The sequence below is a fragment of the Scleropages formosus genome, chromosome 4, assembly GCF_900964775.1.
Source record: "Scleropages formosus chromosome 4, fSclFor1.1, whole genome shotgun sequence".
Classification (NCBI taxonomy): domain Eukaryota; kingdom Metazoa; phylum Chordata; class Actinopteri; order Osteoglossiformes; family Osteoglossidae; genus Scleropages; species Scleropages formosus.
This window is the reverse complement of record NC_041809.1, coordinates 31451080-31478199: the sequence shown is the minus strand read 5'-3', so window position 1 is coordinate 31478199 and position 27120 is coordinate 31451080. Positions and strand designations below refer to the sequence as shown.

General features: G+C 43.4%; 1 protein-coding gene across 1 annotated transcript; it reads left to right on the top strand.

Annotated features, from left to right (window-relative positions):
* On the top strand, positions 1–27120 carry LOC108934097 (leucine-rich repeat transmembrane protein FLRT1-like). Its single transcript, XM_018751613.2, has 4 exons — positions 1–382; positions 17153–17342; positions 17582–17926; positions 23321–27120. The coding sequence occupies exon 4, from the start codon at positions 23443–23445 to the stop codon at positions 25519–25521; it is 2079 nt and encodes a 692-aa protein (XP_018607129.1). The 5' UTR covers positions 1–382; positions 17153–17342; positions 17582–17926; positions 23321–23442; the 3' UTR covers positions 25522–27120.

Genomic DNA, 27120 nt, shown 5'->3' with positions numbered 1-27120 from the left:
CGGACACGGAGCGCCGGAGTGGGAGGGAGCCGAGCAATTATTATGATGATGACTGACTGACTGACACACAGCATCCAAATAACGTCAGAGACTTTATTGGGAATAATAGTCCGCCGAAAAGCGCTTCTTAGTTTCTCGGGGAGGAAAGAAAAAGAAAAGAAGGAAAAAAGAAAAGAAAAGAAAGGGGGAAAAAAAAGCACGCGCGCGCGCGTATAGAGAGACAGAGAGGAGTGCGTGTTGTTGGAGCTGCGAATTCGCTGCAAAATAACGTGGCAAAAAATCATCACGATGATGAGAGAGAAAGAAGAAGCGGAGACGCGCGGGCGCCGAGGATCGTCGGGATCGTAAAGAATTAGAGCGTCGGGCGGCGTTTCTCGGGAAGGTAGGAACTGACTGCTGAAAATCATGTGTGTTGGGTAAATGTGCGGTTTGCGTGTCTGTTCACTGGTGCTGATCCACTTTGCGTTGCGGTGCGCGCGCGTGTGTGCGCGCGCGTCCGTTTCCTCTAGTCGCCTTAAAATGACACATAATGGATGCACATATGATATGTGTGAACCGACGGACGAAAACACGCCTGTGGGTTTTCATTCATGTTTGTCTAGTTTAAGAGCAACAGTGACACATTTGGAATATGAATGTAACCGCGGTTTGGGGCGCAGAAACGCGCTTGGAAACAAAAAAAAGAAAAAAAACGGACGAGCCGAAGCGAAGCGAAGGCGGCTGCGAGGAGCACCGTTATTATATTACTCGCCGTCAATTTCATTCAGTAAAATAAGGCAGCTGTATGATGATTGTGGCAACATAAACCGGTCTGTTCACACATGTGCTCTTATTTATCGCCAGCGTGCGATGCGAGGGGTAAAAGTGGACAAGAATGAGGTAAAGAGGTGTTTATATATAACACCTAAATGGAACAGGTTGAACAGAGTCGGCACAAGTTACCTGTGTGTGACCGTCCGCTGCCAGCACATGCATGACTGTGTGTGTGTGTGTGTGTGTGTGTGTGTGTGTGTGTGCGAGTGAGTGAGAGAGAGACTGTGTATGAGCCACTGTGAGAGTGTGTATGTATCTGAGAGCCTGTATGCATGTGTGTGACACTGTGAGGGTGTGTATGTGTGTGAGAGACTCAGCGAGCGTGCTGGTTGTGTGACACTGTGAGGGTGTGTGTGTGTGTGTGTGTGTGTGTGTGTGTGTGAGAGAGACTGCGAGGGTGTGTATCTGCGTGCGAGACCGTATCTATGTGTGTGAGGGACTCTGTGAGTGTGTATGTTTACGACACACCGGGAGGGTGTGTGTGAGCGTGCATGTGTATGAGACAGTGTGAGGGTGTGTGAGACTGAGGGAGAGAGGGAACAGTACCGGCGTACGTGTGTCCACATTAATGCGGCACATTACCAGGCATGGCGAACCGCCCTGGGTGTGCTGAACGATGGAGGGTGAGCGTCGCTCCGGCCACGTCGACGGCGCCGCGATCCCTGCTCTCCGGCCACCTCTCCGGCCCTCCCTGGGAGACGCTCCCGTGCCGGAGCGGCGGAGCGCACTCCATAACGCCCGCGGCCGTGTAAACTCCCCACGCCACGGCCCTGTCAAGAGCAATACACTACATTATTAAACTTTTATGAGTGGCTCGGTGGCCTTGTGGTTAGTGCTTGTCCTGACACCGCAAGATTGTACTTCCAATTCCCAGCAGGCTTATAGCCCTACATCCGTAATGTAGCGCTCAAATGATGTAAAAGAACATTTCAAAGCTTCTTTGCACTCCCCTGCTGTGTTATACCTCTGAGTTTAAAATGGCTCTCTCTGCTTCGGCGATGCATAACGCACACGAAAAATGGTGGCGGCATAATGGTGTATTTGTGGACTCTTCGGGGGGTGTCTGGCCACCGGGCTGTTCGGCAGCCCCCGAAACTCGAGGAAAGTCCGGCCGCTTCCGCCATCCAGCCGTCCTCGTCCGACCCACTCTTGCGTGAGGCGCTATACAAGCGCAAGCGATGTCGGAGCGCGCCGTGATGTTCGCAGGCGTGTTGCCAGACAGTCCTGCATTCCGCACGCTCGTGGAATCCCTGTTCTTTTGTTCTCCCTCCGTGCCTGGAGAATGCTTGTCCACGCCACAGCTCCTCCATCTCTTGTCAGTTCCATTTTTTTTTCCCCCGTTCCTTGTTTTTTTTGATCTCTTTATCACAGTCCATCTTGCAGCACTCTGTGATTCTTTCCTGCCCCAGAAGACTTTATCCTCATGTTTTTATTCCTCCCCACACCCTTCCCAGTCCCCTGGCCCCAGTGAAATGTCTCTCTTAACTGTAAACATGCTGCATGTCAGCTGGTGACAAGCACTCCGTTGATGTTTGAGTCCATCTCGATACGCCTTCGGAGAATACGCTGAGTGTTTCGTGTTATTCCTCTTATGTATTATTGAGGGATGGTTCTAGATTGCCTCCGTGATGGATATTGATTACTTCTTTTAAAAACAACGGAAAATAAACAATCTCAAAGTACTGTCCAAACACGGCCGGTTTGTTCATATATATGTATTTTTTACGACAATAAAGAATACATTTAGAGAATACGCGGAAATGCTGGATGCACGACACTCCTTATTTAGGTATCCATTTTTTTCACCGTGCTTCAACGGCCGAGGCACTCAGGTCAAGCCTCTTGTAGAGTTAAGTGAAAAAATGGATATCCCAGTAAAGCAAAAACATGAAAGTCTGAAACAATTTAAAACTACACCTACCCCGGTCTGAGTGTTTTCTCTTCAAGTCATTATGGCACAAGAAGCCTTAGTTAACAAGAATTTCATTTTTATGGTCTCTGTGCTCACTGCCCATTACTGTTTCAGACGTATCGTTTTGAAATACTGGATATTGATGGAAACAGATTTATATTTCTCAGGAAGACAATGATGGACAGGTGAGCAAGGCCGCTGTTTGTTGTGCGGTATTTCCTACAGCGTGGAGTCTCCATTCACAAAGTGATGGAAACACGCAAGTACGTTACCTTCTGTCATTTAACCTCTCTGCTTCTTGTGCGTCATCCCCCATACAGTCTCTCGCTCTTTCTCTTCTGTTTTTTTCCTCTTCCGCTTCCCCTTAGCCTGTGCCACACATTGGGGACTTTGTATTGCTTGAGGGAGGGTTCTTGCTACTCCCTAAAGTCACTGTCTGTCTCCATCCCTCCTCCTTCATCCCACTGTTTTTCTGTCTCTTTTTCAGAAGAACGTCCATGTCACTTATGTCACCAAAATAGGCAAAATACAGGAGTGGTGAAAATGAAAGAGAGCGAGAGGAGAGAGAACAAGCTCAAGGGTTTGTGTCCTCACAGTAGAATCCCTTCTCCTTCATCTTTTTTTTTTTTCTCACTGGATGACAGCTGGGAACTGTGCAGACAGGCTGACATAAGCGCAGACTTGGTGGCAAATGTATGCTGCAAGAGGAAGGAGACGTGGTGACACACCGCGCACACATACGGATAGATAAGCACGTAACATGTTTTTCAGAACATGCTAACTTCTGTGAACTGAAATGCGCGCGCACACACTCACACACACACACACACACACACACACACACACACACAGACTGAAACCGCTTGTCCCAAGTGGGGTCGTGGTGAACCGGAGCCTAACCCGGCAACAGAGGGCATAGGGCCGGGGACACACCCCAGACGGGACGCCAGTCCATCACAAGGCACCCCAAACGGGACTGGAACCCCAGACCCACTGGAGGGCAGGACCCAGCCAAACCCGCTGCGCAACCATGCCTACTGACCCAAAATGGATTGGACAAAAGTAAAACAGCAGGGCACACATGTTGGACACTTTCAGTTACATTGGCTGGGAGTTGCACAGGACTTAGACCTTTTTGACTGTAAGAAAGATTTGACAATAACTCTTTAAAAAACATAAACAAAAGATTGCAAACACTGTCAGTTCGAGCAAATGTATCTAAGGCCGTAGGTTTTCATCCGGTATGAAAGACCCTATGGGGCAGCGCTACGCCAAAGTGAGAGCCTAAACCTACACCATAATTTCCATTTAGATTCTTCCAATTTGGCATTTGCAAACAATAAATCAGTGTTCTTTGTCTCGTCTATATCATTGCATAGGGAAGAAACACTTAGGAAGAGATCCTGAATTATTCAACTGTCTCCACCGTTTCTATATTTCAAGACGTTGCACTGTGTGGTATTAGCATTCCTGCAAAGTGCAGCATTACAAACCACAATCGACCTCTGCTTTGGCCTTTGCGCTTTCTGCGCATTTTATTTCCTCTTCCCGTTTGGCTTTTTCTCTGTCTGACACTCCTTGGTCACTGCAAATAAGTCCTACCAGAGTTGTGTGCCGAGCAGTGTCGTCAACCATTAGCACTTGTATCTGGGATTACAGTCCTTGTCTTCAAGTCTCTGGGGCTGCGCTCGGTTGTTTGCACAATGAGATCCACAAGTCCAACGAACAGTGCCACTGTTTGGGGAAGCGCTGGCAAAAGGCACGGGTTCCATGGCTGGCACGGCAAGGGGGCTCGGTGAAACGGGTAATTTATGCATCCATGCTTGACAAATTAAGGCACGGCCGCTGACGAGTTTTGATTCCAACACTGAAGACGGTGCGGCTAACAGCGCTCCACGGTGTACTACAGGACTGACAGAATAGCACTTCTCTGTGACTGCTTAATTGGTGTTGACGGGAGCTACGGCTATAAGAAAGTATGGAGGACAAAAATTTCCTGTTTCTTCTCCTTGTAGTTCTCTCATTAAACCGCTGCATGCAAGCTGAATCGCAGATCTGTTCTTGAGATCTAACATGACTACTAGAGAAAGCTGCAGTGCTCTGGGCTCTAATGGCTGGTGCAGACTTGGAACTGTAGGTGTTGTTGAGAAGGAGGCTGACCTTCTCGTGGGCCACTGCAACATCAGCCCGGGAAGAGAAGGTTTGCTCTCTACACCGAAGACCAACTGTGGGCGAATATGAATACTCAAAAAGTACCATTTGAAGATATCAAACAGTGAACTAAGTGCTGTTTGCTGTGTCAAGTTTGAATACCAGTCGTGGAATATAGGACTAAAAGGGTTTGAGCAGAAGAATAAACGTGCTGGAGAAAAAAAGGACGACAGCAACGAAATGAAAGATATTGCGTCTGACATTTGTAAACTGGCTGATGAAATGTGCTTTCTGATTCACAAGTAGCGTGGACCTTTGATTCGAACCATTTTCAAATTGTGTTTTTCCAATAATTAAGGAAATACAGAGCTGTGAAAAACCAAACTGGATGACATTGTTTTGTGTAATTTTGGATAATATTTGCTAGTGATTGTGCAAATACTGATTTTCGAGTGTTTACAGGTTTGCATTTTGAGCCTACGGTTAAGTGGAGTCTGGCGTTGGACCTGTTGCTCGCATGTGATAGGTCTAAGAAATTGCTGAGGTATCTGGGCACCTGAGAAAATGAATATATGTAATTGATTTCTTTCAAAAATCTTGCTTTGTCATTTGACTAACTGTAAATGCTGGATTTGAAACATATAATCATTGAATAAAAATATTGCTCTCTCTGCTGCGCATTATGTGACTTTTAAGGGAAGAACTTTGCCACCAGCAGAGCCTTTAGCACTAAGAAGTCTCAGAAACTGCCTTCAGACTTTGTGCACCTCGTGTGAAATGCAGTATTAAAGTCCGTCTCTGAAAAACACCCATTCCGTTGGACATGAACAAGCATAGGAGAGGCTGATAAAATGACACCTTTCACAAAGATGCTTATCATGTTCAATGTAGTTCCTATTTTTTCAGAAGAATAAAGTTGTTTGAATTGGGTGATGTAACTGAAAAGTCAGCGGCGTTTATTTCCCTGCCTAGTTTTAGTCAAAATTGAGGTTTACATATGTCTGCCCTTTTGGAATGCACTTTTTTTTTTACTCTTGAGTCTGTGTGTTGCTCTGTTGAAAAGTGTCTGCCAAATGTATATATTTAAAGGTACTCACATTCATATTTTAATATTTTCCATAAGAACAGTAAGACCAGTTTTGAAGACCAAGTGCATCATAAGCATCACTTTGCTTCTGATGTAGGCTTTTGGTTTGCCCAAATTCTCACATTGATTCATTCAAAAATTTCTATTTTACATTGTTGAATCAGTTACTTTTATGGCATTTGCCTGCCGTTCAAAGAGATTTTTAAGTGCGCCATTATGAACGTTGTACTTGCATTGTATTCTCAACACAAAGTTCTTATTAACTTTTTAGTGGATACTGAATCCCAGCTTATAGGTAATACGATTTTGTATCAGAGATCCACATTCTCAGTTTCCTTTTAGCTTTAATGGCAAATGCTCCTCAGCACTCTGAATGCTGATACAGGCTATTACGCACGTAGGTCTTAAGATTTTTTCCAGTGTATCCAAGCACTCTGGCAGAAATATGCAACTACCTGATAAATGAAATTATTTGATATATCTATTCCTAGACCATTTCTTAGTTTTTTAACCACAGAAACAAAGTCAGAAATATTTCCATCAAAGTCCCATTTAATTATAAATGTTCTTCATGCTATTATACTACTTTTTTAAAATTAATTTACTGACACCGAGTCAGTGTTTCTTGTAACTAAGAAAAGAAGTAATTGTATGTTTCGTGAATTTCTCTATTTATTGCACATAGTGCAGTGATTTAAAATTCCAGCTAAGTATTTATCGCTGTTCAAAAGAAATGTCCGTGTCAACAATACCAAGGAACTACTTCAGGTTTTCCAACTGTTTGTTTGGTTTGGAATTTAAGGTGTTCAAATTTCAGTGGGCTTTAGCAAAATTCAGAATGTGCTGGCAGAGCCGATTAGCAAAACGAAGACCCAAAGATCAAGGCTTTCACGAGGCTATGGTAAAAGACCTTTCTACTATATTATGAAAGCACAGCAGTCAGGATTCAGACAAGATTACAGTTTCATACACACTCCATCATATGATTAGAACTACGCAGACACGCATGTACATAAACACACACATACACACACGAAGATACAAGCACACACATATATCCACCCACACGTGCTCCATGGCACTACATAATCCTGAATTATTACAAGCCAGATGAGGTGCTCCACCAGCACTGCAGATTAAAACTATGCACAATGCGCAACTAGATTAGAGGGGAGGAGGAAACAGAAAGCAATTGAAGGAGGATTGTGTGATAAAACCCAAGGCAAAGGAAAAGAAATGAAAGAAGGGGATGGAGACATAGAAAGAGGGCAAAACAAGGGGCTGGTGAGGAGGGAGCAGAAGAAAGATGCATGCAGGGAAACAGCTGGGGTAAAGAGACAAGAGGAACCAGCCTTTTTATTCCAAAAGATTACTGTTGTTTGCAGACATTTTTTTTCAAAGCAGGCTCTACGTTACAATATTAAAATACTATTTTCCGAACCATTGTTGAAGCATGACAGTACACAGAAAATGTGTCTCCATATTAAGTCTACCTGATTATGAATATTATTTCATTCTAAGTAATACCACTAAGTAACAGAATGCAATATTCTTCCCCATGGTATGATGAAGCTTCACATTTAATATCTGAGTTTTGAATTTTCAACCTTTTTGTGTGAATATACTGTTGAGGGCAAACAATTGGTTTGTCAGGATCTTCCATTAGAAGGTTTTTAACCTAAATTACAACCTTTAATTTTATAAATGTTTAAAGCAGGAATGAATAATACAATAAAATATACGTAAAGGTGTAAAAACAGGGGCACTGCACAGAACTTTTCAGATATGATGCAAGACCTCCGCCAATCAATCAACCTCATACAGCACCTTCTTTAAAACCTGACAGAGCCTAACATTGTTAGATGACACTGAGGTCCAACCATCATCTCATTACATTGGTAGATTGCATCAAGTAAGACGTATGAGTTCCATTTAGGGCAAATTAGATTTGACCCCTGTGTGGACTGAGGTTGTACAAGCGTAAAAGCCCTAGGCAAACCCATAAAACAGACCCTACCCACAGGCCTGGCCCCTGTTGCTCGGTGCTTCCCCCACTCTCTGGCTTCTCATGTGGATAAGTGTGGCTCTGACAGCATTATCAAGGTCCCTGAAAACCCCCCCCCACTCATGAATGCATCTGCAGCTTTCCACATACACATGCTTTTTATGAGCACTGCTTTTGGATGCTGTGCATAGGACTCCTTCCATAAAACCTTCATTATCAGCCTCCCAAAGCACAGTGTAGATCCAGATCTTCAGGACTGGGAGGAGAAAGATGTGCAGTGCAGTGGACCACAACATCATGTTCTTTCAACAATGCAGGGATATTGTTCCAAGAATACACAGGGAATCGTATAAGCACGCGTGCTATTCACTATCAATTCATCGTACCATCTGTAGGCTTTTTTGGGAGGTTTTGTGGGGCAATTAAAAGGTACATGTGATCTGTGAAGCCCAAATTGAGTCTTTTAATTAACCTTTGAACAAATTATATTTAATGTTCTTTAAAGATTAATGTGGCACTTTTCACTGTATTGCTGGTATGCCATAGTAGAGCCATTATGAAGATGCTTCATGTTTTAAAGGTTTGTGTAAGGTTGTTTGAGGACCCTCAAAAGGGCTCCATGGAGGGAATGCATTCATCTCTTTGCTGTGATTTCTGTAGAATTAGATGATGGAGAGAAACCATGTGCCAAAGAACTGTAAGACAAGTGAGAGGAGAGGAGAGGAGAGGAGAGGAGAGGAGGGTTCATTGGTAAGCATGGCAGGTTTACTTGTGCATGATGAAGCATCTGCCTGGGAGATGCAGTTCTGCCTGTTTGAGCTGTAAAGAAATAGGAAGTAAGACGGTTGAGGAAAAAGAAGTCACACCAAAGAGAAGATGGGAAGTAAAAAAGATGATGTGCCTGGTAGAGGGGAAAGCTACAAGACCAAGTGGTAGTACATGTCGCTTGGATGTGGTGCATAAAAGCAGGAGGGTGTGGTTTACAGTCAGTGTAATGAGAGTAAATGAAAGAGAAGATGAATTACTAGGCAGAGGATGAAGAGGGCAAACTAAACTCTTTCCATGGCCTCTTCCTCCCGCACTCTTTCTATCACTCTCATACCCTTTGAAATAACACAAGCTCATGCGGTGACTGGAGCACTCTGAAGCCAGTGGGATGTGTCAACACATTGGCCCATTAAATCATTAGCGTCCATTCATTATTAACTCTGAGATGCGCTCAACCAGGGTTGCGGACCTTTAATATTCATGCCCTGTGACTGGATTGCAGCGATACAAACAGGCCAATCCGGGACGAAAAAACACATGCATGCACACAGTGACATGCTGAGCATAGCTAAGATGATGCGAACTGTCATTTTGTCTGGATGAAAGAGGCCCTCCCTCGGACCTGACTTATTGAGGCCCGCAGTGGGACAGACACGGTTCGTTAGGCCGGACAGTATCGCCTGTGCCTCTTTTGTCAGAGTTTTGCCCAGCACTTCCTTCTGTCTGCCTGGAAGGGGGAGGCAACTCAGTTCAATGAGCCGAGAGGTTTAGGCATGGGGAGCTGTCACTGTCAGATAGAACAGATTTTAAACGGAAACCACCGCTTGAAAAGTGCCTGTTTAGCCCCCCTCCAACTCCATTGGCTAAAACCATCACGTCATCTGTTCCAGCCTCCAAAATGTAAAATTGACCAAAAAACACCGGTTCTATTGATCTGACGTGCTATGAAAGAGAAAGCATCATAAATCGCTCAACTTCGATAGGTTTTGTGGGGGTTTTTTGTTTTTTAACTGGTTGACAGATGCCATGAGAATCACATTTCATGCATGCCAACGCAATATGCATTTGAAATAAAACCTGTCCGTGCCTTTTTTCAAACTTATCTGCTCCCCACCCTGCCCTCCTGCATCAATCTTCAGTGTTCTGACCTTGTACTCTCCCCTCACTCCACCTGTGTGTGACTGTGACAGCAGAGAGGGAGAGAGACAGAGAACAGGGAGGCAGAGGCTGTGCAGCGAACTGCCCTGCACTTAAATTGCCTGTTTATTTCCAGTCACTGCATCATTCACACAGAAACAGGGAATGGGGTGGGGGAAGGGTGCATGTGTATATGTGTGTGGTGTGGTGTGTGTGTGTGACCAAATGCATGTGTAAAAGAAAAGACAGACCAAGGGAAGGATGAGACCAGAAGGAAGGAAAACTGGGTAAGAGACTAATAGGAGTGAATTAAAGAGGGCATAATGGATGGCGGTTGGGGGCAATGAAAAAGGATAGCAGCCAACCAACAATTCTAGACATGGGGTGGCCAACAATACAAAAAGCAGAGAGAGAAGGAGAGGGCAGAGAACAGAAAGGAAGGAAGGAACAGAATAATGAAATAAAGGAAGAAAATGACAATAGAGACTTGATTGGAAAGAGAGAGAGTGTGAAATTATTTTTGTCACCTCAACACATTGGATAAGAGCTAATGGGCTATCTATAAAAACTACCATCACCGCTGTAAGAATGTCAGCATAACAATAATTAATAGTGATTAAGTATAGCAGTGGAACCGGTATGGAAGGGATTTGTACCTTTAAAAGAATCTCTCCCTTATTTATTAACTATTGTGTTAAATGAAATACATTCAAGGGGAAGAAATGAATGTGTGTATATGTGTGTGCATGTGTGGGGGAGACAGATGGAGAGAGTGGAGGTATAAAATTAACACATACAACAAGGGATTCAAACCCCCAAACTGATCTGCTATCTGTATCTGTATGAACTGGTATTCCATTGATAGTGTATGTGTATCTGTGCATGTCTTGTAGATTTTGCTTTATGCTGCTACTCTTTGAGGAACAGATATACATTTAAATGTCTGTCATTTTTTGTCAGCTAATTAAGCTCCCTTCAACTGCTAATTAGTGCTCTTTCACCAGAATATTTAAAAATCTGTCCTGTGTTTGCACCATTGTCTCCTTTTCCTCACCTGCCTGAAAGAGCCTTTAAAACAGTACATTTTCATTTGATTTTCTTAATTTGATTAATTTTCTGCCCTTACCTCAATACTGTTTTCTTCAATGTCCATTTCCCTTTCTGTATTTATCATATACATGATTTTCCATGAGTCATCGCCATGGGTTCAATTGCTCCAGGAAGCACTACTTTATCCATTTTTATTGAAAACAAAACTGTCTTCACCCTGTCCTCTGAATTATTCTTCTCCCCATTAAAACATCCATCCATTTATCTTCTCCCTCTTTTGAGATTCAAATGTCAAGTTAAAAAGCTATATTGGCATAAATAACATCTCCTTGCATGCTGACCTACTCTCACAAGTTGTTGATGCATCATGGTGTAGATCTCTTTTTACTGTGTGTGTTTGTGTTACCCTGAATTGTGCATGGTTGAAGCCCATATCTGTTTCAGTACTTGAAAGGGCAATGAAAAACAAAAAGGATCAAACTACAGATGCTCCTCTACTTCCGATGGTTCGACCTACGATTTTTCACAGTTACGATCGAGATACGCATTTGGTAGAATCTATACTTCAAATTTTTTAATTTCAATTTGTTCCCGCACCTCCGATATGCTACTAGATCCTCTTCCCCAATGCTGGGCAGCATCCACTCATCCACGCTCGCAGTCTGCGTAGTGATCACGTGAACTAGTGTAAACAACCGATACTGTGTCGAAGGCATTTTTTGATTTTGTGTTTTCACATCCCATCATGTGTGTCTCCTGCTTAAATTTGCCCAGCTATAAGCGATCCTAAGTGTTCTGAGCACCTTTAAGGTCGGCGAGGCTATGACAATCGGTAGGTGCGGTACCGTATCCATCGTTAGTCAAGGAGCATCTGTACAATCAAATGTCAACATGAAATCGAAATGAAGGATAAAAGTTGTAAGATAGTCACATCTCAATTTATGAAAAATATGGTTCTGCTTGGTGTTTTTACCGCAAAATTGTTATTCGGTAAGAACCAGTATTTCTCATCTGACTTAATAGGTGTGTAATGACCAATCCCGTATCTTGGTTTAGAGGAAATCTTTTGTGTAGTAGAAAAATTGAAGTAGTGCATGTGCAAAAATAAGTGAACCTTAAGTTGCACTGGGTAACCCCAGTAGGTAAGTAGGATCAGGTGTGTAAATCGTAGTAATTTATTTACAAGTTATAAGTTCATTTAATGTTTCATACAACAATAACGACCGTAGCTAAGGGTTCACATACTTTTAAGCAGCGCTGTATTTATGGGTGACGGACGAAAGAAACATTTGACGACAGCGAAGCAACAGATGGCACCCAGCAGGTCTCAGAACATTACTAATGTGCCAAGCATGATAAAGTTCTGGCCATATTGTCAAGTAAAAATGTAGCAGCGTAAAATGACAGACCCTCCAAAACAAGGGAGTTCTTTTGAATTGTATTAAATGAGAGACCCAGGGGGTTAGAGGAAAAAATAGGCCTCTGTGTGTAGATGGACAGGGAGCAAGAGAGCGCCTGAAACGGGCATTATTATTATTACCTCCTGCATATGGTTGTCTCTTAATTAACTCAGCTAAAAGCTTTCTTGTTAGGAATGATGCGCTACCTAATGGTGGGAGAAGACAGAAAGAGCGGTTGAACCGGGTACAAAGCGCACGTAATTAATGGCACCATGAAGAGTCAGCGCCTGTCAGTGTGAATCTTCCCCACCGTTACTCCCCGTCCCTCCGTCTCCTCCATCTTTTCATCCTCCTCCTCCGAACCCGCACGCGCCGACGAGCGGTGCCGCGTGCAGCCCGCTCGCATCCCGCGGCGCTCGGTGCGCATGCGCGCTCCGCGCGCTTCCCAGTCAGCGCGCTCGACACGCCGGCGGAGTGAACGATACAGCTTTTCCCTTCGAATGTTAACACTCTTTTACACAATAAGTGTCTGTGCTGCGATGTGCGTAAATGCATTCGACTCGTTCTTAATTTCCCGACTAGACATTGCACTTAAATTTACAGTAAACAGCACAGCGCCGACATAAATCCTGTCCGTGAAACTTCTCGCTGCCGTAATATACGGAAGATGAGTCTGACACGTCTGGTGCAGAACAGCGAGGGCAGTTAAATTCCAGCCGATAAATTTTGGAAAGACTTGTGAGGATGGGCTGGAGTGGGGAGGGGTGTCGAGAGTTAGCCGTTCTGAGTGCTATTTTTAATAATAGAATATGACCATAAAACCTGGGCGATAAAACACTCCCATCTTTATTGCTTACTGTTGACTCGTGGTCTCAGGACAACTGCTATTTACCAACACAGGGGAACAGAAAACAGGTTTACGCACACGGGCCGAATGAGCTCGCCTTGTCTAAGTGCGACTTCATGCTCGGATTAATTTAAATTTCACTCTTGTGTGACTGTTTTCTGCCTGCAGTTCACATCCCATCGGGCGCCCAAGCCCTCCCTGCCACACATCGTCTTTCTTTGCATGAACTTCTTGATAATTTTGCTTCTTTATTTACCGTGACCATGAACAGCACAAAACAAATCAAAAACATAACTTAAAAATGAAAAAAAAAAACACACAGGCAACATATGAATTGTAAAGACGTAGGTGCGAGCGGGCCTGAAACGTACAAAAACCGAATAGAGCACATAAAGATTTCTTCTTATATTTATTGAGCCCGAGGACACTTAAGTGTTGTTTACTAGAAATACTCCCACATATTCACCCCCAAATACCCAGCAAGTTGTTATACCGCGGTACTGTGTGTGCGCCTCATTCATATGCTAGTCAAAGACCAGTTGTTACCCATATATTACATTTACTCATTGTAATGTTAGGCTGCTTACACTGATTTACCTGTTTACACTGCAGGGTAATTTTACTGGTTCAATTCAGGGTAAGTACCTTGCTCAAGGGTGCTACAGTAAAGGTGGGATTTAAACCTGCAACCTTTGGGTCGAAATGCAGCAGCTGTAACCACTACGCTCCCGGCTGCCCCAGGTGTTCACTTTTGCAGAGAGACTATTAATAAGAGCAGATTCAGTGATCAATATGGGGGTGCAGCTGCATCACTGGCTCAGTCATCCTCAGCTGGGTTTAACTGTTGAACCTTAGATCAGGCACCATGGGTCTCAACAGCAGTGGAACCACAGCTCTGACAGCAGTTCAAGGTCCCTGAGGGTCCAGAGAGGGTGAAGCTAACCATGACGCCACCTGCCGGACCCATCTGTATCCCAAACCCGCTCACGTGATCATGTGATGAACATTTTGGAGACCAGTCTATGACCCGTCGCTCAGTTCTCGAGTATCAGTGTAGTGCTTGGATAATTTTTTGTTTTGAACGCTCCCATGCTGCTTTGTCTCTGCTTCAAATAATTTGAACCCAATTTGGTGGCTAGTTCGGGCCTTACACCCACCACTTCAGTGATCAATGCTGATCATTTGATTACCTGTCATTTTACAGGTTTCCATTGGAATATGGGGAAAAAAAATTGTACTGAAGATACAGAACAGTTTCCCTGTAATTATCACAAACCACTCAATTCCAGTTAAAATGACTGGATTGACAAGACTGGGTCCCCCAGAGGCAATTACTGATCTTTTTAATGTTCTCTTGTTTTTTTCTCAGACAGTGAGGAAAAATAAGTCTTCTTTTCACAGTATATTGTCTATGAAGATATTCATATATTTTTATGTACAGTCAGCATTTTCTGTTTTCTATATTTATCACACATTCATTACCACACATAGCTATTACAGCAAATTGGGGATTTGTAGCAATATTTATTTCAGAAATCTTCCACAAATCCCTAATTTGTTAATTTGGCTAAAACACTTTTTTTTTTTTTTTTTAAATCTGTGCTTGCAGTTGCGTGAGTGGCTGCATTTCAAATCCATGCTTAAAGTTTGTTTACCAACTATATATCCCCCAAAATACCAGCAGGAAAGAAAAGACCTGGCTGACACAAGCGCTTAAACAAGTTCACAGGAGGCCCACAGGTGTACACAGTCATGTGCATGTGAAATTACATATTTCAGAAATGCTGCAGGATTAATTCAACTCATGCACATTGAAATAGAAGACCACACAGTAATGGACACAAGCTTACATGTATTTAGCAGACAAAGCAACTTCTAATGAACTCTGTGTAGTGTTATCAGCCCACACACCTTATTCAGCAAGGTGACTTACACCGCTAGATACACTACTTACACTGCATCACTCATCCATACATCAGCAGAACACACTCTCTCTGTCACTCACACACTATGGATGAATCTGAATAGTATGTCTTTGGACTGCAGGAGAAACCACAGCACCCAGAAGAAACCCACACAGCACATCTGCAAACTCCACACAGACTTAATAGGGATTGAACCCATGTCCTCTCATACTGCCCCGGCACTATGAGACAGCAGCACTACTTGCTGTGGCACAATGCTTGTTCCACTTCTGTAAGTCAAAGTTCAACACCAAGAGGGTAAAAAAGCAGAAAAGGATGGGGAACAGTAACCACGATTCCCGCTGAAGCATGTACAGGCAAAACTTCTGACCCGAGTCCTTTTCTGCCGGTCCGCATGGAGGGTGCGTGTTCCAGTGGGCCTGTTCCACAGTGACTCACACAGCTCCCCCACCGGCACGACGCGTTTGTTCTGGCGGTAATTAAACGGCTTTGTTAAGCGCCCTAGTCGCATAAACGAGGGTGAGAAAGAAAGCGAGAGAGCTGGAGAAACGGACGGATTTACAGGAAGTATAAACATCAGATGGACGGTGGGCCGAGAACCAGCAGAAGTGAAAAGAAAAGCCTTTATTTCTCTCCCCGCCCCCCCCCATCTCTCCCTCTCCCTGTGTCATACACATTTCCACTTGCTTTTTTATTCTTTTTATTCTTTTTTCACGTGAAAGCCCCGTGTTCGTCTTAGTGGACGAGCCTGCACACAGGATTTCTTTTCTTTCGCAGAGCCAAAGCCAATTTGAGTCTAAAAATACCACAAAGGTATTGTAAACGCCACAGATACGAAGCACCAGCGTCTGAGTGTCCATACATTATTAACTTGTGTACATCTGTTATGCAGCACAAGAGTAAAATTGAGCTTTTACGCAGTAAAAAACACTGGGTTTATTGGTATCCCAGTGCTGGGTTGGTGTGGAACAAAGCGCTGTGTTCTTCAATCCATTATTATTATGATGTTCCTGCTAGGCCATTAGCCTGTGATGGTTCTAGCGAAGCATCTACAGCTGGGTAATACAAATCACTGCGATATTTCAATTTTTTGAACTATCCAGTACATTTACACATATTTCATTATGCAGGCTTTATCTTTATTACTCAGTCAGCCCTCCAAACACATGTCGTTTAATGACCTAATATTTTTACGTTCCATTATTTATTCATTTCGCTGACACTTTTTCCCAAAGCAATTCAGAGTAAGTACCTTGCTCAAGGGTACTACAGTAGGAGGTGGGATTTAAATCTGGGTCCTTTGAGTCCAAGACAGCAGCTCTCGCCATCGCACTACCTGTTGCGCTGATTTGAGTTACTTTTTACAAAAAACACCTGTTTAACTACAGTAGTGCTATACACTCCATTAAGTCAGCAGTATCTTTTATATTATGAAAACATGCTTGAGATTGCTGGTTGACTAAAGCATGTGCCTAACCAGGTTGTTGTATTTGTGCTGCAGCTGGTAGTGTAGTGTTTAGCACTCCTGGCTTTGGACCCAAAGGTCACAGGTTTAGATCTCACCTCTGATTGTAGTACCCTTAAACAAGGTACTTACCCTAAAAATTGCTCCATTAAAAATTACCCAGCTGTAGAAATGGGTGAGTAATTGTTGGTAGATTAGTGTTGTAAGTTGCTTTGGAGAAAAACATCAGCAAAATGAATAAATGTAATGTTTGTCTAAATGGAGTGGAGATGAGGCAAAGAGAACACTTATAATACAAAGGACCCTCTTTCAGACGTTTCTTTAAGTCTCAGCCTACAGGCCCGCTGAATGCGGTTACAGTACATGAGAGGGAGGCTGTTGGGTCAACATTTCAGGGGGACACTGGCTTTCGTACTTGAGAAAGGCGTTTTGATTTTTTCCCCACATAAGGCCATCTATCTGTACAAGTGGAAAAGCCTGGTTTGGATCTATAGGTTATGTTAACAGTTGTTTTCTTTTTTTTAAAAAAAAAAAAACACCTCTCCAGGACCATTTTTAACTGCCTCTGATTTTTTCCTGTTTATTTCGTTAGGTGGTGCTGCCGTGAACACATGAAGGAGGTCTGCGCGACGGGCAGGACCAGCCTCACCAGCAGAGCAAATCATCGATTTTGTCTTTGATCACAAAGACATTCAGATGAGCATCCACAACATACAATGCAGGCTGTTGCAACGTGAATGTTTTACACGTTGAATCCTCGTAATGTTTACATTATCATGGAGGTAACGTAAACTGATGATTTAGCACTAACCAGGTTGAGAAGATATTATGTGAAACGGGGGTACTGTCAGATAAAAGTACCTTTACAAATAAGGACAAATGAGATGGAATTTCTGAGTACGGCAATTTGAGACAGACGGAGAGAATATAACGACTTGCACCCCGACCTCTGAATTGCTCTTATGTTCAAGAACGCAGTAAAAAATTGCTACTGATATTGAAATCACAGCTTTTTCTATAGTCTGCCTGACTCCGATTTGGAAGAAATGGACGGCTGGAAGAGGACAGTCCTGCGAAGGCGGGGACTGGGCAGTGGACTGGCGTGGGCTCTGCAGATGGAAGGGCCGAGGGCAACGCTCATGGGATAGGCTGGCCGACACACACCATGGTGGTCTCTGTCCAATCTCACAAACACACCAGTAGAGAAGTTTAAGCCCCGACCGAACCAGAAGACAGTGCCAGAGTGACAGTGTGAGTTGACAAAGGGCCCCTTCTGTCACAGAAGGTTCTAGAAGGTTTTCAGCAGTGACCTGCAGTCGACAGCACAGACCCCCTCCAAGCCCCAAGTAGGCTCTTTGTATCAGAGGTAAGATCCTTTTAGTTACTATCGTTGGCATACAGGTAATGAATATAAGCCTAAAAACTACTACAATGCATATATCAAAATATATAGATAGTGTTGTTTAATATCATTCAACATTTTTATGTACAATCTAGGCAGTGCTCATTATCCCACCAAATGACAATATTCTGAACTCATTCCATCCTTTTTTTATTGCATCTGTATGCATTACTAGTCTTCAGTCAGACTGAAAGAGTTATTACCTCTCAGAGTCGGAAATGTGTTATTTCGGAAATTAATCTACGGTATGACTGTTACTTTAGGTACTGTAGGTAGTTTATGATTTCTCATTTAGTTTCTGATCAGAACTCGGTGTTTAGGAGACAATCAAAGAGAACCGGATACAAAGCGATGAGAAAATGTACAGGGATAAAGAGCGACAGATGGAGGCGAGTCAACAAAAGAGGGGGAGGAGATCAAAGAAGTTGCAGCAGAGGAAGCAAAGGAAAGAGCGAAAGGAAGATTATTAAATGGTGAAACATAAAATGTATGCATGGACCGAGTTTTTAGGAAGGAGGCGTGATAAAACACAGCCGGAGTGAAAAGGGTCACAGGAAGAGCTAAACTTGTCTTGTCGCCTTTTTTATGCATGCCGAGCATATGCAGAAAGCGTGTGTGAGACGGTCGGAGAGCGAGAGAGAGCGAGCGTCTTTGGTTCGGTACGGTAAACACAGCCTTCTGTACAACTCTCTCACGCGTGAGCAAGCGCGACGATTTTTTTTTTTCCCCTCCGATTTTGACATTGTGTATCCTGTCAAACAAAATGTAATAAAATCCAACGCAATATGTTGCTTGGCAAGACAGCTTTTTGAGATGAGGTCTGAGTGGGAATTCAAGATGATAAAAATAAAAAGCGTCAAACAAAAATATTGTCCAAAAAGGTGCGTTGTGTTCCTTGTAGGCATACTGTGGACAAAACGAATTAAGAGATCACTCCATCCTTTTAGAGTATCTAAAGGATCACTTAACCAGCCAGGGTCACAGTGATCCAGAGTCTCCAGGATACACTCTGGACTGAGCAGCACTCCACTGCAGGGCACTTATCCATACACACTGACAAAAAGCAATTCAGACTCATTTATTCATCCTAATAGCATGTCTGTGGATTGTGGGGGGATGCCAGAGTACACACAGGAAACCCATGCAAACTCACAGAGAATATTCTGAATCTGCAGGTACAGAGTTGAGACATAATTTGAACCCTTATTTAGCCAGTGTGAAAGAAGAGCGAGATCCATCAAATCTCTACATCAACCCAAAAGACGCAATCAAAATGTGTTTCCTGTTGGATCTGTACGCTTTTTACTGTCGTACAGTTGTATTCTTGTTTGCATTAGCATGTGGTGTAACCATGATGTTATCGTAGGGTCAAATGCTTAAATGGTCTCCGACCCTCAGTCATGGGGATGGAACCTAGCACAGCACAATATCACCATGTGGTGACTGCTTTGGTGGCAGTAAAGAGCACCCAACCAGAATAGGAGTGTTTGGCTGCCCTAGTTCAACTCATTTCCACAGCGTTTACAGCTCCTGTATGGCGTTTGTAAGCGTCGGTAATCAGAAGAAAATGGACCTTATCTATGTTATAGGAATGAGTCGTCAACAGTTAATGAATAGGAATTTGTGGAGCCAATGTAGTTTCATATTGTTTTAAATTAGCTTTAATGTAAATGTAGCTCAAAGTTATTAAAAATAATAAAACTAAATTTTACAAAGTATTTTATATTCATTGCACGTATATCCAAAGTTTGTATAAAACTTTTAAATAAATCAAAGGACTTCTGTATTATTTAGCTTTTATTGCTTGTGATTTAGTAGTAAATAGGACTTCAGAGATATAAAGAAATCAGATTACAGACTTGTGTTTCAGGCTGCATTCATAAACTGAGGAGCCAGTATGAAAAAGCTGATTGTTAAAATCTGTGTTAAGACTATGTTAACTGTGTTTTGCTGTAACTGGACTGGTGTCATGTTCATATTTTTTCAATAAATTCATCGAATAATAGTCAAATACATTAGCAACTACAGGAAATTTACCATAAAATTTTAAGTATATTTCTTTCTGACTATTGGCTGCTGGCTCAAACCAATCTGTACTTTCTTTTTTCCCAAATTTGTTGCCTTAAACGATCGGTAATGCCTACTGTAGGTGAACTGGAAATTTAAAGTATCGCAGCAAATCAGTGCATTTATTCAGACTGATTTTTGAGCTCTTTTCGGTCTCCCACTCTCTTTCTCTGTCCCACTCCCTCAACTTGTGGGTTGGTGCCCATCCTCTTCACCCTCCGGCTCTGATATTGGCGTTTCTTCAGTTGGGAAGTGTGGGGCTGCTTTGCATACTGTGTATTGCCAGGGGGACCTTGCAGTCTGCGCAGCCCGGGCTCATCCTGCAATCAGCAATCCAGCATCATTAGGCTATATGTTTTAGGTGCTGAAACCATTTAACGCACCCAGAACACGCTCTTCTGCACTTGCTAGACTTGTGTTGGCTGCGTGTGTTTGCTTTAGTGCCTTTGAAAAAGACTGAAGGTAATGATTTAGTGGTGCAGTTGCTCTACCAGGTAAATTGATAATAAATAATATGGGCTCTTACACAAGGACAACAGTGTTTGGCTATGTGTCAAACTTTCAAACAGCTGCATTATTTTTCCATGCGGTTCTTTATCTGCTCCCTCTTACCACCGCATCGTACCCTGCTCCTCACCTCTCAACCTCTGTCTTAGTAAGAGTGACGAATGTAGCGATTGCTGTTTTACAGAACAATGTTCCCAGCTGTGTATGTCACAATTACAGCGCAATACATCCATTTAATTTTTTATTTTTAGATTTGGATCGAACAAGCAATCGTGGAGAATATCATTTACACTGTGTCAAAACTACTTTATAATAATTTTTATTAAATTCAGGCTACAACTCATTTCACATGACAGCAAATAAAAATACAATCAAAAACATTGTCTTTTCTCTTCATTGTTGACCGAATCAACCTGTAAAAGTGCAGATGTTTGTCATTTTGTTATTTATGACCAGCATTCACAAATGCCATACGGAAGTTGTAACCACAGTGGAAGCAAGTTGATTTAATCCGGTTTCGCTCTTTTTCTTTTTGGGTATGTTTCATTGACATCTGTGTGTGTGGCATGTATAAATAGCTTGTACTCTTTCTACTATAAATAGAATTTTATAAAAATAGACCCATACAGAAAATGCTCTTAAAAAATAAACTACAAATTCTTTATGCGTTGTTACCACACCGTATGAAGGTTTTGCGTTCCTGGGAAGCACTTTGTAACGCAAACTCTCATAACTTCAAGACACAATGACCATTCGTTTCAGTTGTTAAAATTTTTGTGTTCCCGAGCCCCAAAAGTGACACCCGTTTATAATGAAATATCATCATATACCATTAAAAAAGGGTCAGTTATTTCAATACTTAGTTATCGTAGCAGAATATACATCAGCTTCTCTTCGTTAAAAGCTGCGTCGCTACCTGTGTTTGTTGAACTCTTCCTGAGACGTTACACACCATCCACTTAACAAAGTATGGGTTCCCTCTTGGTGTTCCACTTTCTTCCAACAGTTCCAAGGTATGTGTGTTACAGGTGGATTGGTGACTCTAAATTGGTCACCATAGTGTGTGTGTGTGTGTGTGTGTGTGTGTGTGTGAATGTGTGTGTGTGTGTTTGAGAGCCTGTTACTTTACTCTGCTGTACAAATGGGTGAAGGACTGTAGAGTTAGAGTTAGGGTTAGTAGAGTTTACTGCAGTGCATCTAATGTTGTAAGGCACCTTGAATAAAGGAGTCATCTAAATGCGACATATTAATCATTTTAGTCACTTTGGAGAAAATCATTTGTTGAATGAATAAATGTAACTATGTTGTGCTGCTCAGCTGTCGAGAGGTTTGTGACGGTCAAATTCAGCCCTCGCAAATGCAAAGCAATTCCTCATAAGCTGAAAAGGGGTATTAAATGAAACTCATCATAATGTCGAATTCTTGTAACTGGAACGGGTGTATCTCGGTGTACTTAAACTCAACATAAAAATGCATAAGCTAGCACATGTAAACATTTTCTAATTTTCTTTAGTGATTACATTTTCTATTAAAGGGCTGCTGCTATACCTTTTAGTATTTTTACACAGTCCAGAGTGAGTAATGGAGCAGCTGGTGTTGGGACCTCATAGCATTTCTTTTCTAGTTTCATTTTTACCTGGAATGCCTCAGCTTGTCATATTTGTGTTCGACACGTGTTTCCTTCTGTAATCTGATGATACTGTTCAGGTGGAAAGGGAATCCTGTACTGTCCACAGAGTGCGGGTGTGCCCGACCACGGCACGGCATACAATCCGAGCTTGGCCCCCTGCTGCGTGTTGATACAGGATTCCGTCCTATGACAAGTGATTTCTAAATATGAATAAAATCATAGTTGATCATCTAAAAATTAATGATTTTTATGGTTTTATACATAAAATATAAGTCATTCTTTTCAGGATAACTTTTACGCTTACAGTGCCAGTAACTGACTCACAGCTTAATGTGTAAAATAATTATTTCATTTGAATATTGCAATGAATTTGGGAGCAGTTCCAGTAACATTCTAGAGACTAGATTTTGTATCAGAGCTAAGATTTGTCTCAGACAGATCCTTCTTTTTCTTCACTATGCTTCAAACGTAGAAGTTGCTATGGCCACTATTTAGGAAAGCTAATCTCTTCAGAATAGACTTGAAAAGAAGCCTTATCCTTCCATTGCAACCGTATGCAGTGCTCACCTGTGAGCACATTTTAAGAAAGAGTTTTTTGGCAATGTCCCAGAATTTTTCATGTCTGAAGTAATGGTAAATGGAATTTCATTGCATTTCAGTGCACAAGAAATTAGAATTTTCCATGGGAAAAATAGCTCATAAAAAGCAGACTTGTTATGCTGCCAATTAGTATGGTAATAATTCCATCTTGGTTCCAACTCTAACTGACCAAGTCTCACACGCATCCAATTATTTTTCCAAGTAAGTGTGCCTGAGTTTTCATTTTCAAAGGTAAACAGTTCATGTTTTGTCTCAGTGATGCAAAATGCTGAAGAGACTGAGGTTCTGTTGTTTCTGAAATCTGTGTTCCAGCACACCGTGATAGTGCCTCTACGGCTGACATTTTCAGCTCCTCCCTGTCCTTGTCAGCTTGCCAGTACACTGATAATGACAGTATAATTTCTGTATAGTGTTTCTGACACTGAAGGGTATGGGCATAAAATGGTTCAAAACGCATCTATGAAAATGCTTTGCTTTATGCTCTGATACTACATTAACCAAATTTTAACTTTCTCCATTCTCCTTTCTCCAATCCTTTTTCCATTTTCCAACAGGGATTTGCGTGAAAACTCTGAAATCTGACCGCGGCTGGAGTTCCTCTTGCCTCGCGAAAGGGTGAGGAGAGTGTGGTCAAAAACAGAAGACGAGAGAAGGGGACAAGTTGAGCTCTGTTGTCATGATGGCCCTTGAGGGGGTATCTGAGCTTCGTGATTGGCTTTTCCTGCTGCTTCTCTGCCTAACGCTGTTTGCCGAAATGCTGGAGTTTGCCGCCGCCATGGCGGTGGCACGTGGGGCAGGGAGCGAAATTGATGTGACTTGCCCCGCGGCTTGCCGGTGCGATGAGGACTTTATCTACTGCAATGATCGTGGGTTGACCGCCATCCCTCCACTGCCCTTTGCTGCCACAATCCTCTACCTGCAGAACAACCATATTGACAATGCCGGGCTGCCCACCTCCCTGGAGAAGCACCTGACTGTTCAGGTGGTGTACCTTTACGACAACGAACTGGACGATTTCCCCATGCACCTGCCCCCATCCCTGCGCGAGCTCCACCTTCAGGATAATAACATCCGCACCCTGCCTCGGAGTGCGCTAGCTCGGCTCCCACTGTTAGAGAAGCTGCACCTGGACGACAACTCCATCTCCACAGTCAGTATCGAGGACCAGGCCTTCGCTGACAACCCACGCCTTCGTTTACTCTTCCTCTCCAGAAACCACTTGTCCAGCATTCCCTCCGGACTACCGGCTTCTCTGGAAGAGCTCAGATTGGATGACAACCGCATCTCAACTATCCCCACGCATGCTTTCCGAGGCCTCTCTTCACTCCGTCGCCTTGTCCTAGATGGGAACCTCCTGGCCAATCAACGCATAGCTGACGACACCTTTTCCCGCCTGACTAACTTGACGGAACTATCGCTAGTGCGTAACTCCCTCCAGACACCCCCCTTCAACTTACCCAGTATTCACCTGCAGCGCCTCAACTTGCAGGACAATGCCCTCATACACATGCCACGGGGCTCCCTAGATGGCATGCGGCGGCTACAGAGGCTGGACTTGTCAGGCAACAACTTGACCACCCTGCCCCGCGGCCTCTTCAGGGACTTGGACAGCCTAGCACAGCTGCTGGCACGTGGGAACCCCTGGCACTGTGGGTGCAACCTGCGCTGGGTGCATGACTGGCTACACGCTCGAGGTTCCACAATTACAGTGCGGGGCTTCATTTGCCAGAATCCTGAGAGGGTGCGGGGCTTGGCCCTCCAAGACCTCAGCAGCCAGATGGAGGAGTGCGAAAGCAGTCCTGCTGGGGCTGGAGCTGTGGGAGCGGGGAGCCGGGACTTGGGCAATGGAGAAAAAGCAATTGCTACATCTACCACCTTATCCCCTCCCCAAGGCTCACTGTTTACTCTGAGATCCAAAAGGCCAGGTCTCCGGTTCCCTGACTCTGGCCTGGACTATTCTCTTGGTAGCAGTGCCAACAGTAAGACACTTGTTCTTAATGTAAAGCCCCTCTCCCCTCACTCCATTCATCTCACGTGGCGCGTCCCACAGCCCAGTGCCTCCTTCCGCCTCAGCTGGCTCCGCCTAGGCAACGGCGCAGCCATGGGTTCCATCACAGAAACGCTGGTACCGGGGGATCGAAGGGAATACCTGTTGAATGCCCTACAGCCCCAGTCCAGCTATATCATCTGCATGGCGCCCCTCCCTGCAGACACCAGGAGTGCAGTCTTGGAAGGCAACGGAGACCCCGATGAGACTCCTGTGTGCGCCAGGGCCGAGACAGCTGACCTCAGTCAGCCCAGTTCTGAGAAGGGTGAAAACCGTGGCCCTGAGCAGCTCTCTGTTCTTTCTCTTGCGGGAATCATTGGAGGTGCTACCGCCCTGGTGTTCTTGGCTTTGATTTTTGCCATCGTCTGTTGGTGCGGACACCGGACCCGACACATCTCAGATCGCGAGCATTCCACAAGGAGCAGTTATCGCAGCAACAAGCGCTACGATGACTACGTGGAGTCGGGTACGAAGAAGGACACTTCCATCTTGGAGATCCGTGGGCCTGGCTTTCAGATGACGCCCATGGCAGCCCAGCAACCACTTCACACCAAGGCTCTACGAGAAGATTACATCATCCACACTATATTCCCTTCCAATGGCACTGGCCTTTACAAAGGCACCCAAAACACAAATAACAGTGGCTTTGGTACTAACCGTGGTCACAGAGAAGGTGGTATACCAGACATAGACTATTCATACACGTGATACACTTACTACACACTGATGGGGAGCAGAGGTTCTCATACTGGGCTCTGAAGGACTTGTTTTAGCTTTTGGTTTCCATTTCCGACTTAGACCATAAAATTTTCTTACTGCATATAGACTTTTAAAGGGGTTAGAAGTTCATAAAATGCTTTTGCTTAACCCCTGATCGTATAGTGCATATACCGCTTACATTTTTGACACTACAGCAATTTTCATAAAAGCGATAGGTTTCTGATCAATAGCTTTGTTACTTTCCTTGTTAGAATGGGTTAGGTGGACATTAATGCCAAAAGCATTATTTATTCACTTAATTTTACTTTCATCTGCAAGATGAGAGTGAATCCATCCTGTTCCGTGCTGCAGAAAAACAATTTACAGAGCCGCATCCTTATCAGAACCACTGAAGTTCACTCTCTCAAGGGCACAAAAGCACGTCACGTGGGCTTTATACCGCTGATCCTTAGGTCCAGAGAACAGTCAAGAATCCTCTCCATATCAAAACTTTAAAGAGAGTTAAACAAAGGTATTATCCCCACTGGAGGGAATATTGTAACTAAAAATGAGAATCTCGGCAAGAGACAGATCTTTGTGTTCTGCATAGAAGGCCTGTAGAGTACACAGAAGAATTGTATAGCAGAAATATGGCCGTGTAAGCTAGAGGATTCTGTGTTCTCAGACTTTGTCCGCCTTAGTTTGACTTTAGTATTTTTCTATTTCTTTTGCACATTGAAGAGACAGCTTTTTCCTACCAGAGGAGAAACTGACAATGGAGATGACAGTTCTGACAATGAAGGGGCTCAAATTGCTATCAGAATTCTTTTTTTTTTTTTTTTTTGGAATGAGTGAATAGGACGACATGTTGATGTGAATGGATTGAGTTGGTGGGAGAGGGATGCAGCTAAGAGGGATGGTAGAATTTCGCTCTTGCTCAAAAATTTCCCTGGACCAAAATGACACCGTGCATGACACTTAAGTGACAGCTGAATTTCTGTGCGTCGCCAGACAGTACCAGAGCAAGGCAACAAGAAATGTAATGACAATCATGAGGGAACGGACTACAAGTGGGCCTCGGATACAGAAAAAATAAATGGGGAATGTTTCAAATGCCATTTCTCATTGAGCAGTGAACCTACAAAAGAAATCTCAACTGAGGGATTAACATGGAACATTAATAACTGAAAACAGCTCGCAGAGTTAAAGCTAAGACTATAAAAGTCAAATTCTTGCGTTGCACAAGAAAGGCTTGTTGGTCTGCAACAATCATTTTGAGACAATATCTTCAAATGAGCTCAGATTAGGGAGTGGAGTGAGCGGGTACGGATCATGGGAACATTACAGTAAAAAAAAATCAGGGAGATGCCAGTAACACTGTAAATTAGGTTTAGGAGACAGGGATAGGCCAGGGTGTGGTGTTTCGTCGTGGGGAGATGTTTTTATTGTATGTGCTGGATCTTATTCAGCCATCAGTGTAAAACTGTAAGAACTTTTAATTAATCAGTCAGCACTTAATCTATGAGAGATAATGAAGGGATGTGTAAAAAGGCAGAGAGAAATTCAAAGGCAGTAGAAAAGAATGCACAAGAAAGAATGACAACAAGA